The sequence below is a fragment of the Puma concolor genome, chromosome B1 (genome assembly GCF_028749965.1).
Source record: "Puma concolor isolate L17-30 chromosome B1, mPumCon1.1.hap2, whole genome shotgun sequence".
Lineage (NCBI taxonomy): Eukaryota > Metazoa > Chordata > Mammalia > Carnivora > Felidae > Puma > Puma concolor.
Window position 1 is genome coordinate 151,257,809 of NC_141670.1, and position 14,876 is coordinate 151,272,684.

The 14,876-nt window shown below is 36.1% G+C and overlaps 1 protein-coding gene across 4 annotated transcripts in view; it reads left to right on the forward strand.

Moving 5' to 3' along the window:
* The first annotated feature begins 226 nt into the window (after positions 1–226).
* LOC112858718 (transmembrane protease serine 11E-like) overlaps positions 227–14,876 on the forward strand; it is a 48,832-nt gene continuing 34,182 nt past the window's right edge. For 3 of the 4 annotated variants that reach the window (XM_086704910.1, XM_086704911.1, XM_086704912.1), the window contains exon 1: positions 227–347. In XM_086704910.1, the coding sequence (XP_086561036.1) occupies positions 283–347 (65 nt within the window). In that variant the 5' untranslated portion in view covers positions 227–282. The remainder of the gene's footprint in view (positions 348–14,876) is intronic. The other variant, XM_086704913.1, reaches the window with a different exon arrangement.

The following is a 14,876-nucleotide window of genomic DNA, read 5'->3' on the forward strand; positions in this document are numbered from 1 at the left end:
TCTTCCTAGATTTAAACTTCTGAACTTTACAAAACTCCTGGTGCACGTTAACACTTTTAAGCTATTATGATCTTAAGGCAATAACTTTTAAGTTTCCACTCTTAGAAAGTGCTTATAAATTATTTATGTTCTCATGCTCCCTATAAAATTGACTTAGTCCTGCTCCCCATACAAACAGTCCCCACTACACTTGCCAAGACCCGTCAGACTGGTTCTATTTACATCATTAGTGACTTCTTTCTTCACCTCAATCCAGCCCATGAAATTGCTGATATAGTCTGGATGCACACACTTGATTGCAGACCTGGTCTCCACAGGGCTCTTCCCTGCTGGTCAGCGATGTATCGGTGAGTTCCTTTTTTCTTTGTCTTAAATTAACTTGTAGTTCAAAATGGCATAAACCACACCACAGAATGTGTAGATCTCTAATTTATTATTTGTTTAAGAAAATATTTTTGATTTTAACATAAAATTATGTCAAGAAATACATTTCTCTTCTTTCTGCATTAGTGTTCCCTGGGATGTAAGGCTTCATCCCCAAATATTTTTGTATATATTTTCAGATGGATTTAATAAATGATAAATGTAGATGGGGTTTGACAGCTGTCTTTTAGTTAACTGGTTAGTTAGTTTCAAGAATAGAATGTGTTCTTAGCTTGGGCTTTGTGTTATTGAGAAAGTATTCTTATTTTCAAAGGTATACGTGAGAAAAAATAAATCTGAAATCATGCAGTTCAAAATTACATTCATTTCTAGAAGTAAATAATTTAAATTTCAAAATTATAGATGTTTTGAAAGAAAAAAAATAATTTAAGGAGACAGTCTGATCAAATTATTAGAGTTGGATTTAAAAAATAAATCCAGTGATATACCTGGCCACAATCACTTCTCTAACAGATAAATCATAATTATTTTGAAGTTGTTTTCATTCAAAGTTAGAAACTAAACAGTAACAAAGTTTCTATGTACTAGTTTGGACTCTGAAAAATAATTTTATCTTCAGATTAAGATTTTATTTTCTCTAAGTGATATATTGGCATGTCATTTTTTTTTTTTTTTTTTTTTTTTTTTTTGATTCTACTTTGAGAAGGAAACAGTTCGGAAAAACTTCCGGTAGAATCTTAATAGGGGCAAACACTCAGTCTCTGTCATTGATAGAAAGCTCCACATACTTATGAAAAGTTTAATACTCTTCTATACACATTGATGAAGCAACTAAGAGCTACAGACATAAATTTAGTCAGACTTCAAGGCTCCCTACCTTTTGCAAGTACTTCCCTATAATCCATGATGATTCTTCTGTCCTACACTTTTTACTACATTATCTTTAAGAATATTACTGTAAAAAAGAGTGCTTTTATTTAAACATATAATCTCTATCAAACTTAAGGTACTAAATAGATTTCAGACTTTGTCTATGCTAGATATGAGTGAGTCTAGAAATTGTGTAGAGGAGCTATAACATGGGGGTATTGGAATGCATTTTTCTGAGTAGAGTCTCTAATTTGAAGGAAAAGATGTACCTATTTTTTGGTCCTACTTCAGAGAGGAGGGAAGATATCTCTCAGGAAAAAACAAAATAAACAAACAAAAAACTCCTCCCTGATCTAAAACTGTAAAAAAAGGGGAGCATATCTATGTTTGTCAGCCTAGGAGATGTTAAGAGAATGGGCTAGAGTGGAAAGGGACTAAATTTACTATGCACATTTGCACCAACAGGAAGGCTTTGAAGAAAGAGGTGTAACTGAAATACGTTCTTTCTAAGGACATTGGTTCATAGCTGGGCAAACATATAAGAAACACTGGAGGGTTTTATCAAATGTCACATTCCTTCCTCGCTAGCCAAATTTCTGAGAGCCCCCTCCCTCATTGCACCTGTTCTAAATGAGAACCACTATTTTAGAATTTAAAAGTAAAAAGGAATTTGGACTAGGTAAATGTTATTTTTCATACGCTACCGTTTCCCCCAAATTCTTATTTTATACTATCCTTTGAGCACGAAGAGAATAACCCATGGATTTTATAAGCACACACACAGAGAGCAGAAGGTTAAAGAAAAATTTACTAGGAATAAGTTCATAGGGAAGAGATTGGGAAGAGAAGAATATATTTATTAAATATATTTATTTTTGATGGGATGTATGCTAACTGTAGTTATCTGCAACCACTGATAAGAATGAAAGATAAACAGACTGAATTTATAGACAGTATCTACACAAATTTAGATGCACAAAGGTGAAATGAGTAATATTCAAATTAAAAAAATGGACTTTAGTTTTTACTCAGTAGGGTGAGAACTACCTCTCAGTTTGTGTGTGGCCCATGGACCCTTTCCATTAAATTCAATGGGGGCTTATTAAAAATAGAAAAGCCCAATTCTCATCCTAGAAATTCTCATCAATCTCTGGTTGAGGCATGGGAATCACATTTTTTAAAAGTTACACCAGGTAACTCTTATTCACTCTAAAGTTTGAGAAGTACTGATTACAGTGTAAAGCTATAAAAAAGAAAGGAACTTGTGAGGTGGAATGGAATTAAAGCACAAATGAAATAGGTCAGCTTTTAAGAGAGCTGTAGCCCTTTGTTTTATTTAAATTGGTATAATTATATGATAATGGGAGGTAATCTCTCCCTAGTCACTTTTCCCTCCAAGGGAGAAGAGTACTCATTTATGCAATGTAGTGATGATGATTAAGGAAGAGAGGATAATTTCAGAAGGTAAGGGAAACTGAAGGGTGGATACAAACATGATTTGGGTAGTTTGTGTCCAACAGGGAGGGTCTTAATATGGATCAAAAATATGTTTGTTTAGAGGGAAACCTTAACGTAAAATCAATCAAGCATATCCCCCTCCCCCACCCTCTAACCCAAATCAATTCAGAGATAGTGATACTGAAAGGTCACCAAATTGAGGTTTAGGCCCAGAGTTGCTATGGGATCCTGAAGAAAGAAAACTATCTGTTGAGCACCTATTATGTATTGTACATTTTCTAAAATACTATCTTATTTAATTCTGGAAATACCTTGAGAAACACTTATTGAGTGGCACCTGGGTGGCTCAGTTTGTTGAGCGTCTGACTTTGGCTCAGATCATGATCTCCCAGTTCGTGGATTTGAACCCTGCGTGGGGCTATGTGCTGACAGCTCAGAGCCTGGAGCCTGCTTCGGATTCTGTGTCTCCTTCTCTGTCTCTATCACTCCCCACTTGCACTCTGTCTCTGTCTCTGTCTCTCTCTCTCTGTCTCTGTCTCTCTCTCAAAAGAAAAACAAACAACAACAAAAAAACCACACAACTTCCCCCTCTCCCCAAATTATTGTGATTGCTCCTTTAAGAGTTGAAATAAGTGTGGCTCAGATTGTCCAGGGTTAGTCAATATTGAATCAGGTAAGAATCTGATCTTGGCCTTCTTGGCTCTAAAGTCTATGCTGTTACTGCCATAACACATTGTCTATCATGTGCGGGGAGCTAAAAGAAGAGTCTTTGGGAAGTTTGCATTCTAATAGAGAAAGGGAAAACATGCACACACACACATATAGATTGGAGAAAATGTGCATGTATGTGTAGGCATATATGGCTATACAATGTCCTAGGCAAAGAAACAGATCGTATACAGATTGATATGAGATAATGTACACAAATGCTGAAGGAGGAAAGGTGGTGGCATGTATTTTACTTTCATTGGTACATTTTTAGAAACATTTTAAAGAATGCATGGACTGCCCTGATTTAATTTTCTTAAAACTATCTTTGTACTAAAACAAGATGAAAATGTGACCTAACTTTTCCACACTGTTTCAAAGGTGAGCAGTGACTGAGAGTATAATACCTCAATCACATCATCACTGTTTTCTAAAAAGGATTACAACATTTGCTATTGCATGAAAATCAAGTTCAATTCGAGCAGCATACCATGGAAAGAAGTCACCTGTCTGTTGTAACTATAACTGTCTCAATGGACCTTTGTTATTTTTTTCACTGTTGTCGGCTTTCCTCCAAAAATATGCCACTGTTTCAATACAAAGAGGGAATAAATAGAAACATTCAAGAAAAAAAGCAACATCGTGTGCTTTAGTATCAGCATTGAGCTTTATAAGTATGCCCGATGGCTTTAGTAATCGAGAATGGGGTGAGTTGGGTAGCTGTGGAGCAGGTCTTCTAAGACAGAAGGTGGTGAAATGGGTGCTCTGGCTGCTTTCCATGGCTTTGTCAGCATTAGGATTTAGAGGAACTGCATGAAGAACTTCATAAAGCACACTCCTTTGGGCATATTCTCATCAAAGACGGTGGGTGAGAATTAGGAAGAATGCCCTCACAACTGCAAGCATAATTTAATACATTTGAAATGAGTGGATTAGAGAATAGGAAAGTATTAAGAGGTTGAGAAAAAAAAAATGGGTTGCAGAGATATCAAGTTATGCCACAATCTGCAAGCCCGAACTTCTCCCACTTACTTACATGGCCTGTGTGGTTGGGCAATTTGTGAGACTTTTAGAATAGTAGCTCTGAAATAATAGAACTAAACTAGGGAAATCAGAAGTACCATACATCATCACTAAATTCTCTCTTGCAATCTTTTGTCTGAAGATGTCAGGTGATGTCTCTTTTTTGAAGCTGCAAAAGGAGATACAGAAGAATTTGGCACTTTGTTTCAAGTCAACCTGTGAGTCAGCGAAGAACAAAATAATAATTGCCATCATTTGTTTTACATGTCCTATGTGCCAACTACCGTTTTAAAATATCATGAGTATTTAATCTTTATAACAACCTATGATTATATTATTATACCCATTTTATAGGTGAAGAAATTGAGGCTCAGTTGGTAACATTATTTGCTCAGAGGTAACACATGGCAGAACTGGGAGTTAACCTAGGTCTATCTCTCTCTAAACCTATGCTATTAACCACAATGTTGTACCATCCTCCCGTCGCCTGTATCTACCACAATGGTTCTACAGCAAGGATGATTTAACTGTCTCATTGTGTCAAAAGCTATAAAAGCTATAATTATAAGCAACAGTGTTATTATTCAATGGGTAGTCTTCTCAGTTTTCCTCCTGGTAGACAGGCAGCATTGCTGTCTGTGTTCTATAAAGTAGGGGATTCAATGTTCAAAGATTAGGTAATTTGCATGTGGTTACAGGAATGGGTGAGTCAGTCAATAGTGGAGAGAGGATCTGTTTTTCCTGTTCACCTGTAAACTGAATCCAATATTGTCAAGTAGAAGAGTTAAATTAACACAGGTGTCTACATTATCTAGGAAATACTACTGTTATTATTATTATTTCCATTTGAATATGTACAGAAATATATGACCTTTTAAAAATTAGTTGTTCACTTTAAAAGCTTGTCAGGTTGCATTTAGCAAAATTCAGAGGGGTACATATAGCAGGAAAAAATACATATAGATGATTCCACCATATATTTTCTTATTTGGTACTTATCAACTACCCTGTAAGGTAGATAATTTTAATAGTACCATGAATTTACAGGTAGGGAAACCAAAGATTAGGAAGACCGAGACTTCCAAATCTCTGAGTAAGTGATTGGTAGAGCTGGAGTTTAATTCATCAGTTGAATTTCTTTTTACACATGAGGCCTAAGCAAACTCCTGATACATGGAGCAGAGTTGCTGTGGGTGAAGTGGCACTAAGGCTTGGGAGCCTTACTTGCTTTGTTTTCTTATCCCCTTAGGCATGCATGAGGAAACCTGAGGGATTTTTCAGCCCACTTTGAAAACAAATTAATTTCTCATTATTATGGTGGAAATAATGACAAGAGCCAACAGTTGTTGAACCTTTATTATGTGCCTGGTCTGATGGCAATTGCTGTATAGGTGTTATTTTGTTTAACCCTCAGAAGAACCCTATACTTAGGTCCTATCATTAGCCCCATTTATAGGTGGGGACATGTAGACTTAGAGAGAGTGAGTAATTTCAGAGCCACTTAGCTAGTGAGAGGCAGAGCCAGGACTAAATCCAAACTCATGGATGCCAATGAGTTTGATGCCAAAGCCCAGACACGGAAATGGAAGTCCTTTGTTTAAAGTCATAGAGCATAATCAAGAGTATCTTAAAATCAGCTGCTAGAGAATATTAACTAAAAGTATTTTATCATCTTTTCCATATACAGAAACTATAAAAAAGTTAGTAATATATTTCTTGATGTTCTCTTTTCACAAAGATAATTACATAAAAGTGGCAATTTACCTTGATTGCAATTAATCTGTTTTGCATATTTTAATAGCATTGGATTTCTCTATGTAGGAGTGACAAGAAATTTAGGGTAACAGAGGTTTATATAAAAGGGAATTAATATAAACAAGTCTGGAGGCAAACAGGTAAACCTGTGAGGAGATTAACAAAGGAATCAGGAATTTAGGCTCCTGCTGTTGTGCTGTCCCACTAGCAATGAACATACATCCTCTAAATCACGGTCCAATATGATTGCCTGAGCTCCAGCTAGCACATATGCATTCTAGCTATGAAATGCACATCAGGATTCCACCCACTGGAATAGAGACTCATTAGTCAGAACTTACTCACACGGTGACTCCTATGGACAAGGGACACTATTCTATTTTCCAGATGGCCACGTGCTTAACCAAGTATCAAAAGTTCTATTAATAAGAAGAAAATATTTGGGATATACATTTACAAGTATCTACTACAGACATGTTAAGTTTGAACGATGGTAAGTGTATCCTATTGTGATGAACAGCAGGCAGCAGACATATGGGTCTGAAGTTAGCAAAGTGATCCGAGCTGCAGTTATGGATTTGGTAGCCATCAGCATATAGATATGAATTAAAGCCGTGGGTGTTGGTAACTGAAAATATTTTATTCTTTTGGATAAAAAAACACTGCCTTTATAATTTTATGGTATTGATTTGCACAGCAAGTTCTACCTTATTCTAACATGAATCTGAGCATATTTCATTATTGTCATTAAAATGCCAATATGTTAGGGTATTATTAATGTAATTATATAATGATCAATTTTATAAATTCTGTGTTCCATTCAAAAGTTAAGACCCAATACTTTCATATATTACAGGTCAACAACTGGGGCAGGGGATTCATTAATCAAGAAATCTCACATCTGGAAGAATAATATAAATATTAACAGAATCAGTAATTTTCCAATTGTCCTTCATTGACAAATTAATTCAGATATTATAAACAGGAGTTTCTAGACTACTGGAGGGATTCTTCGATTGTGGCTAACAGTGTTTGCCAGGAAAACAGCAACCTGGAAGACACCATAGAGTCTTAGCATGTGTTTCAATGGATACGTTCCAATTTTAAGGGCCATTACTGTTTTATGTAAAATGAAATGTCATGGGTCTAGGGATTTTTAAACTGGCTTAGGAGGTAAGCAGTAAAGACATTTTATGACTTCCTCTTACAAAACTTGAATCACTTGCAGTCCCTTACTTGTAATCCCTTACTTTGTTCCAGTTATCTGGCATGTGGCAACCAGAGAAAATTATGTTAAAGCTACTTGTTTGATAAATGCTGAATTTTTATCACAAAAATATTAAGCATTTTTAAGTCATGTGAGACATGGAACACTAACTTTGCTGGAAATTAAAGAGCATTTAGATCAGTTAAAGTCCCCATTGTTTTTTTAACAAATGAAGAAAATGAGAGCACGTGCAACAATGGTGCAAGTTGGAGATTAAGGGATGCTGGAATTTGTGTGATGTTGCATATGCTCTCAGGTTTTTCAGCTGAGAAACTTCAGGCTCAGATGAAAGGACTTCATCCTTAAAATTTTTTTAACGTATTTTTTTGAGAGACGGAACACTAGCGGGGGAGGGGCAGAGAGAGCGGGAGACACAGAATCTGAAGCAGGCTCTAGGTTCTGACCTGTCAGCACAGAGCCCCATACGGGCTTGAACTCTCGAATCACAAGATCACCACCTGAGCTAAAGTCGGAGGCTATCCTGACTGAGCACCCAAGCGCCCCAGAAAGGACTTAATCCTTAAGCAAGAACCCTCAGGACTAAGGTGCAAGTCACTGGTTTTATAGTTCAGAGCTATTTCTACTATATCATGCCGACTCTCATAGGAGGCATCTAAGCAAAGTTATGAGAAAGATTTGGTAGGAAGATATCTAACGTTACAAAAAGTTTCTGAAAGTTTATATGTTAGCCTCAGAGCAGCCCCAAACTGAGGTTTCTCAACTATTTTTCTTCTAATAAGACCTGCCGCCACATACTCACACACTTCCTGTGAATTCCTATTTTCTTTTACACTTTTAAGTGCGTACAATTCCCACGACTAGTTGCAGTGGCATCCCTTGTCGACATTTCTGTGGGAAACTGGCTTTTCAAGTTCCTTACTCAGATCGTGCCAATTTAATATCTTGAAGTGGAAAGAGTTTGAGGAAAAGAAAGCAAATATATCTGCGGAATTAAAGATTAAGATAGCTCAATTTATAAGTCTATAAACCCATACCTAATTTCTTAATAATATCTTTAAGTTCTGTTTCACCACATCTACCTATGATTATATATTTCTAGAGGTCAAGCTAAGTGTCAACCTGAATTTCAGTTTGTAGTTTCCTGTGCTGCACCATATCTGTTTGGGAACTTAATAAATACCTTGATGATCACACAATGGAGATCAGAGACATTCCTTCCTGTTGAGTTGCCACTAATACTTGCCACTAATATAATATGTGTATTTAACAAAGTCTAATGATCACATGTGTGATTTTCACAACTTCCATTTAAATTAGGTGCCAGAAAAGATATTATTACTTGAGTTTATGGTTGGTTAAATATAGGAATGGGTAAGCTATGGGTTTTGGCTAAGTGAACAGTTAATGAGTGGTAGGGTTTTCCGTCAACAATGTTTATTCACAATATCTATTTAGAACTTCCTACTGTACTAAGTACTGTATTTATTACTGTACTAAGTAATACTATGTTTTTGTGCCTACAATTTCAATAATCTTTAGATATTTTACAATGTGAAATCCCATTATGGAGTCATTTCAGTAATAATCAAGGAAGTGTTGTCAGATATGTTAAAAATTGTTGTAGAGCTTGGTATGAATGATTTTATACTGCTCCCCTCCTTACCCCATCATATTGCTTTTACTAGGTAGTAATTGGTGTCACCTGCCAATATTGAAGGAAACGCTAAGAGTGTTACAAAAGTAATTTTTGTTTCAATGCTAGGAATATTGTGGAGAATAGAACTTATTACATTATATACGGTTTTTTTGTTTGTTTTGGTTTTTTTGGTGAGAAAACTGTGGCGTTGCTACTGAATAATTGATCAGTATTTATTTTATGGTTGCCATGAAGAATGTACCTGAACATGGTTGGCTTGTTTGCTCTGTTTGTTTATTTTCGTTTTTGAGTTGGTTGTTGGTAAGCTACAAATTTTGTGGCCGGACTTAAGGAAATGTCTAAATGGGAATTTACATAGTTTTAGTATTACTCCCATTTTATGTTTTCACTCATGTTTTGTTTTCTCCTTGCAGAGAATTTAAATTCTCTCTAAATTTAAAACTTTTAAAAAATGCTTATATTTGAGAGAGTGGAGGAGAAAGGGCAGAGAGAGAGGGGGACAGAAGATCTAAAGCAGGCTCTACGCTGACATTAGAGAGCCTTACGTGGGGCTCAGCCTCACAAACCGTGAGATCATGACCTGAGCCAAAGTCAGACACTTAACTGACTGAGCCACCCAGGTGCCCTTGGCATCTCTAAATTTAATTTAATACCATATATACTATATTATATCTATATCTATATATCTATATCTATATCTATATCTATACCTAATGTCCTTTTAAGTTACCTTAAGCCAATCTAGAACAAGATGGAATATAAATAAAAACATTTATAATAAAAACAATGAGCTTCTCACCATTTATCTTAGCTGTAAGGAGAAAATGGAAAAGGTTTTCTGGTAATTAGACTACCACCTTGTTGTAATTGTAACTTCTCTATGTGAATTTTTCATAGTTATCATTCTTGAGAATGCACACAGAATTCAGTCCAAAGGCCTGACTGATGTTATTAGACACTTTATAAATTTGTGTAACAGTTGACAGGACAGAAATATGTTATTTGCAATTTTATAAGAAGTAATTTGTATTTCTTTTTAAAAAAAAGGAATGAAAATATATGATCCATGCACACATATACAAATGTTAATTCCACCCTGTATATTTTTATAGTCTTATTCTACAAAGTATGAGAAAGATTAAAGATCTCTCCAATGCCTACTGGTATGAGTTTTCCACAGAGGAGAAAGCACCTGAGGTATTTGTGTAGATAGAAAGCAGGCGCAACTCAATAAGCTAAAGAAATAAACAAGTGCCAAAAATGTAATAAAAATTGAATAAATAGTTATTACTTGATATTTGAAATCCTAAGTGCTGATTTAGGGGATTAGCAATGTCATAAGGTACCAGGTGTTACTTTATTGTGGTATCTTTCTTCATGCTTTTCTTTTGATATTGTAATATACAGACATTTAATAGCCCCAGATAACATGTTTCCTGAAATGAATGTCCCTTATTTGCATTTATCACTTTCTGTGCTATGATCACACTTTACAGTGGAAAGATCAAATCACAGTTGGAAAATCATATGTTTTCAGCTGAAATAGAAATATTAACCACAAAGCTTGATCATTACATGAAGTGTTTTATGGAAATCAGGTTTTACTTAATAGTAATTATTCTTCACAACTTCTGACCTGTCTTTCCTTGTGTGTAATATGCCAAGTTCTTTTCCAAGGCTAAGGCAGACTAGAAGTGCTTTGAGAGAAATTAAAACCTACACTATGGTGTTGACAAACATTCAGTTTAATTTGGTTTAGTCAATTTTAATTCATTTCCCTCTGTGAATATATCTAAGTCAGAGAATATAGATATAAGTAAGGCTCAGTCCCTATCCTCAAGGAGTTCAGAATACATACTTCAACGTGATGCTCTGATGCTTGGGGGGGGGGGGAGGGGAGCAGGGGGATAGACCTAGCTAAGGGGACTTTTTGAACTGGCTCTGAAATACACATGAGCTTTTATGATGCAAGCAGAGCTTAAACTCTGTTACTCCACCTAGGAGGCAGCAGAAACAAAGGCGAAGAGCCTGAAAGCTCATGGGGAAAAGGGGGAATGTCAGTTTGGGTTTCTAGTAGTCTCAACTGGCTATATCACTTCTAGAAAGATAGCTTACTGAAATGGAGAGTGATCCAGAGATTGGGAGGACAGAAAAGAAAACTTGTTAAGCTACAGGAAAAATTTTAATGAGAATTCCAGAATAAGGTCAGTGACAATGGGATTGCAGACAGACTACATTAAATTTGCCATGCAGATGAGACTGGAAAATGAAAAGATTATTATAGCTTCCCAACACAATTTGCATTGATTTGTAGGTTATTGCTTAAGTCAACCATCAGTAAACTATGGCCCAAGAGCCAAATCTGGCCCACCACCTGTTTTTGTACAGTGCTTGAGCTAAGAATGATTTTTATACTTTCGTGGTTGAAAACAAATCAAAAGCCATGACAAATGAAAATTATATGAAATTCAAATTTCAGTGTACAAAAATAAAGTTTTATCGGAACACAGCCATGCTCATTTGTTTATGTATATTGTCCATGGCTGTTTTGGGCCTACAAGGGCAGAGCTGAGTAGTTGCAACAGAAAATGTGTGGCCCAGGAAGCCTAAAATAGTTTCTATCTGAACTTTGACAGAAGAGTTTGCTGACCTGTAGTTGAAGTAGTTGATAATAATGCTTTGGAACCATCAGCTTTACAGATACTGTGCACATGTTCATTCAAAACATCTCAGCTGGACTGGTCTGGTGAAACACGCAGACTAGGAATATCAGTGCTGGTTACCATTACAGAGAATAAGCAAAGAGTTTGAGATCCACTGTTAATCAGTCTATGATGGTGGTGTGATGTGCGGGCTTGTGCTGATAAACTTTCCTTTGAAGCACTGTGAGCCCTGACTTACTCTCCAGTGCTTGCCATGAGGTTTATTTGCCTTAGTGTCTTTTTTTTTTTTTTTGCCCTTGCCTTTTTGTTGTTATCTCTGCTTTTCTTTTTTAGTACAATTCTAAATTGACATATTAGGAAGTGATAATGATAATACAACTCTGGACATATTACTTATCTTTTGGCCATTTTAGGCTTCTAAAAATGTACCCATATTTTATTTGCTGTATTCACTTGCTATATTCATTGTCTAATCACACATGTCCTCAAACCGAAAAGAAAAATCACAGAAAAAAGGAAATTTGATGCCACTGAAACTATTAGAATTTATCTAGTCTGTCTGAAGTTGTGATTTTACATGAAAAGGTTCAGAAAAGTTTTTTTTTTTTTTTTTTTAATTTTTTTTTCAAACGTTTATTTATTTTTGGGACAGAGAGAGACAGAGCATGAACGGGGGAGGGGCAGAGAGAGAGGGAGACACAGAATCGGAAACAGGCTCCAGGCTCTGAGCCATCAGCCCAGAGCCCGACGCGGGGCTCGAACTCACGGACCGCGAGATCGTGACCTGGCTGAAGTCGGACGCTTAACCGACTGCGCCACCCAGGCGCCCCTTTTTTTTTTTTTTTTTTTAATTTTTTTTTTCAAACGTTTATTTATTTTTGGGACAGAGAGAGACAGAGCATGAACGGGGGAGGGGCAGAGAGAGAGGGAGACACAGAATCGGAAAGGGTTCAGAAAAGTTTCAACAGGCCACAATAATCGTTGGACAGGATTTCTGTACAAGAGGGGTTAATTACATTAAGTGTCTATTGATAGGCACTTTATTCCTCCATTTTACCTATTTTTTTTGAGCATACTTCAACCACATGTAATTAGGAATAATTCAGTATTGGATCTCTTGCTGAGAGAGCAACAAAAAAAGTAATTAAGAAACAGGGTGAATCAGTTTGAAAAACAATGCCATATAGACTGGGAAGAGAAGAGATAATGTTTCAAATGACTAACATCTCAGCAATGTGGTCATTACCATTATTATTAATAATGAAAATAACGATACTAATAACAGTCCTTGCTGACTGTTTTCTACTTGTGAACCCAGAGTAATAAAAAAAAAATTATCATTTTAATCTCTATATAGCTCATCACGTTAGGTGGGGTCTGAAATTATTATCTCTGGTTTTGACCTGAAGAAAATAAGAGAGAGAATAAGAGAATCTATTGGTACAAGATTATACAATAAATAAGTTGGTGGCAGGACTCAGAATCAGACTCTCTTAATTGTTTATTCAAAGTGTTTTTGGTAGATTCCCTTTTCTCTTTGTCCCATGCTGTCCCCGTTGTCCCTTCAAATTACCAAAGACAGAGCATCACCAAAATTGTTGTGAATCGTGGGGGTTAGGACAGTACCTTGGGCACAATAGTGATGGGAAATCCATAAAAAGACAGGTATAATCTTCCTTGTTAATTTTTTTTTACCTTTTTAAAAATCTCTCTCTCTTGTTTAATTCAAAAGCTATTATGTTTGTGGTTTTGAAAAAATGAATGCATCATAACACAAAAAGTAAATAAAATGAAAGTCTCTCATATTTCTGCTATTCCACTTCTTGCTATTAGTAATTTTGTGTCTCTTTCTCTACATTTTGCTATGCACACATGTAGTTTCATTATTTAAAAACAACTGGAACATAGAATGCATATATTTCTGCAACATTTTTTCATTAAAATATATCATTGACTATTTGAATGTTAATACTTCTAGATTTACCCCATCAATTTAACAGCTGCATTGTTTTACTTTGCTGTCTTGATTAAAAGTTATCATAGAGCAATTAGAATTTCTGCCATATTTCACAACTCTACATAGTGATAATATATTTTTGATAATTACAGCACCTTTCCAACAATTACAAATTCATATTCTTCATCTGGCATGTTTTGACATTAGTTGAGAAGCCCTTCCCTCCCCACATTCCCCCCAAAGTTTTGCTTACGTCTGCTATATCCATCTCCTTTCTTCTGCAACAGGTGAATAGCAAGCATTCAGAGATGAAGGAGCAGGGATCAGTTTTTAGGTTTCTTAGGCACATTTGCACATAAAAAATAATAACCTCCTCGTGTAGCAGTCTTTTTATATTGCAGTAATTGCCGTTCTAGGATCAGGTGTTTGGAATATCACTCAAGGGAGGACTGAAGATTGAAGAGACGGGGGAGAGGAAGGTGAAGTTTCCTTGGCTATAATCCCATAGGAAAATCACAGGAACAAGGGAGGAGACCAAACAGAGTCTCTGGAGTCTTTCCCTATATCTCTGTGTTTTCAGGAGGGGCAGAATCATATCTCAATGATGACAGTATTGACTTCTGTGACGGTGTTCCCACAGAATAAAACATGGAGACAGAGCCAGGGTATGATGAGGTATGATAGGGACCAAAATGATATCACTTCCTCGTCCTACATAACTGGAAACAGAGTCCCCTTGATTCCTGTAAGCAAAAATTATTTATTGCAAAATGCTTTCCAGTTTGCAAGAAGTTTTCACATTCATGACCTCATGCAAGATTCTGCAATCAATCATGTACTTTAGACAGAATGGCTATCCTGTCCCTTATCAATGAATGGGCAACTTAGTTCAGAGTTTAAATGATTTTTCCAAGTTTCATAGCTACTAAGGAAAGAGGTGACTCAGAGTCCTCCTTATTTTGGTTGAACTTCCCATGTTCCTCCAGGATAGCACCACACTTTCTCACCAGTCCTCATGTACCAGACAGTGCTCTGGAGACAAGCATGCGTGCCAATGATTCTACCAGTATCTCAACACATTAAAAATAACAGCATCCTTATTTAAAATAACAGCAACTCTGACTTATTATTTTATTTTCTCCAACTTTTGAGTTTGCTTAGCAACTATTATAG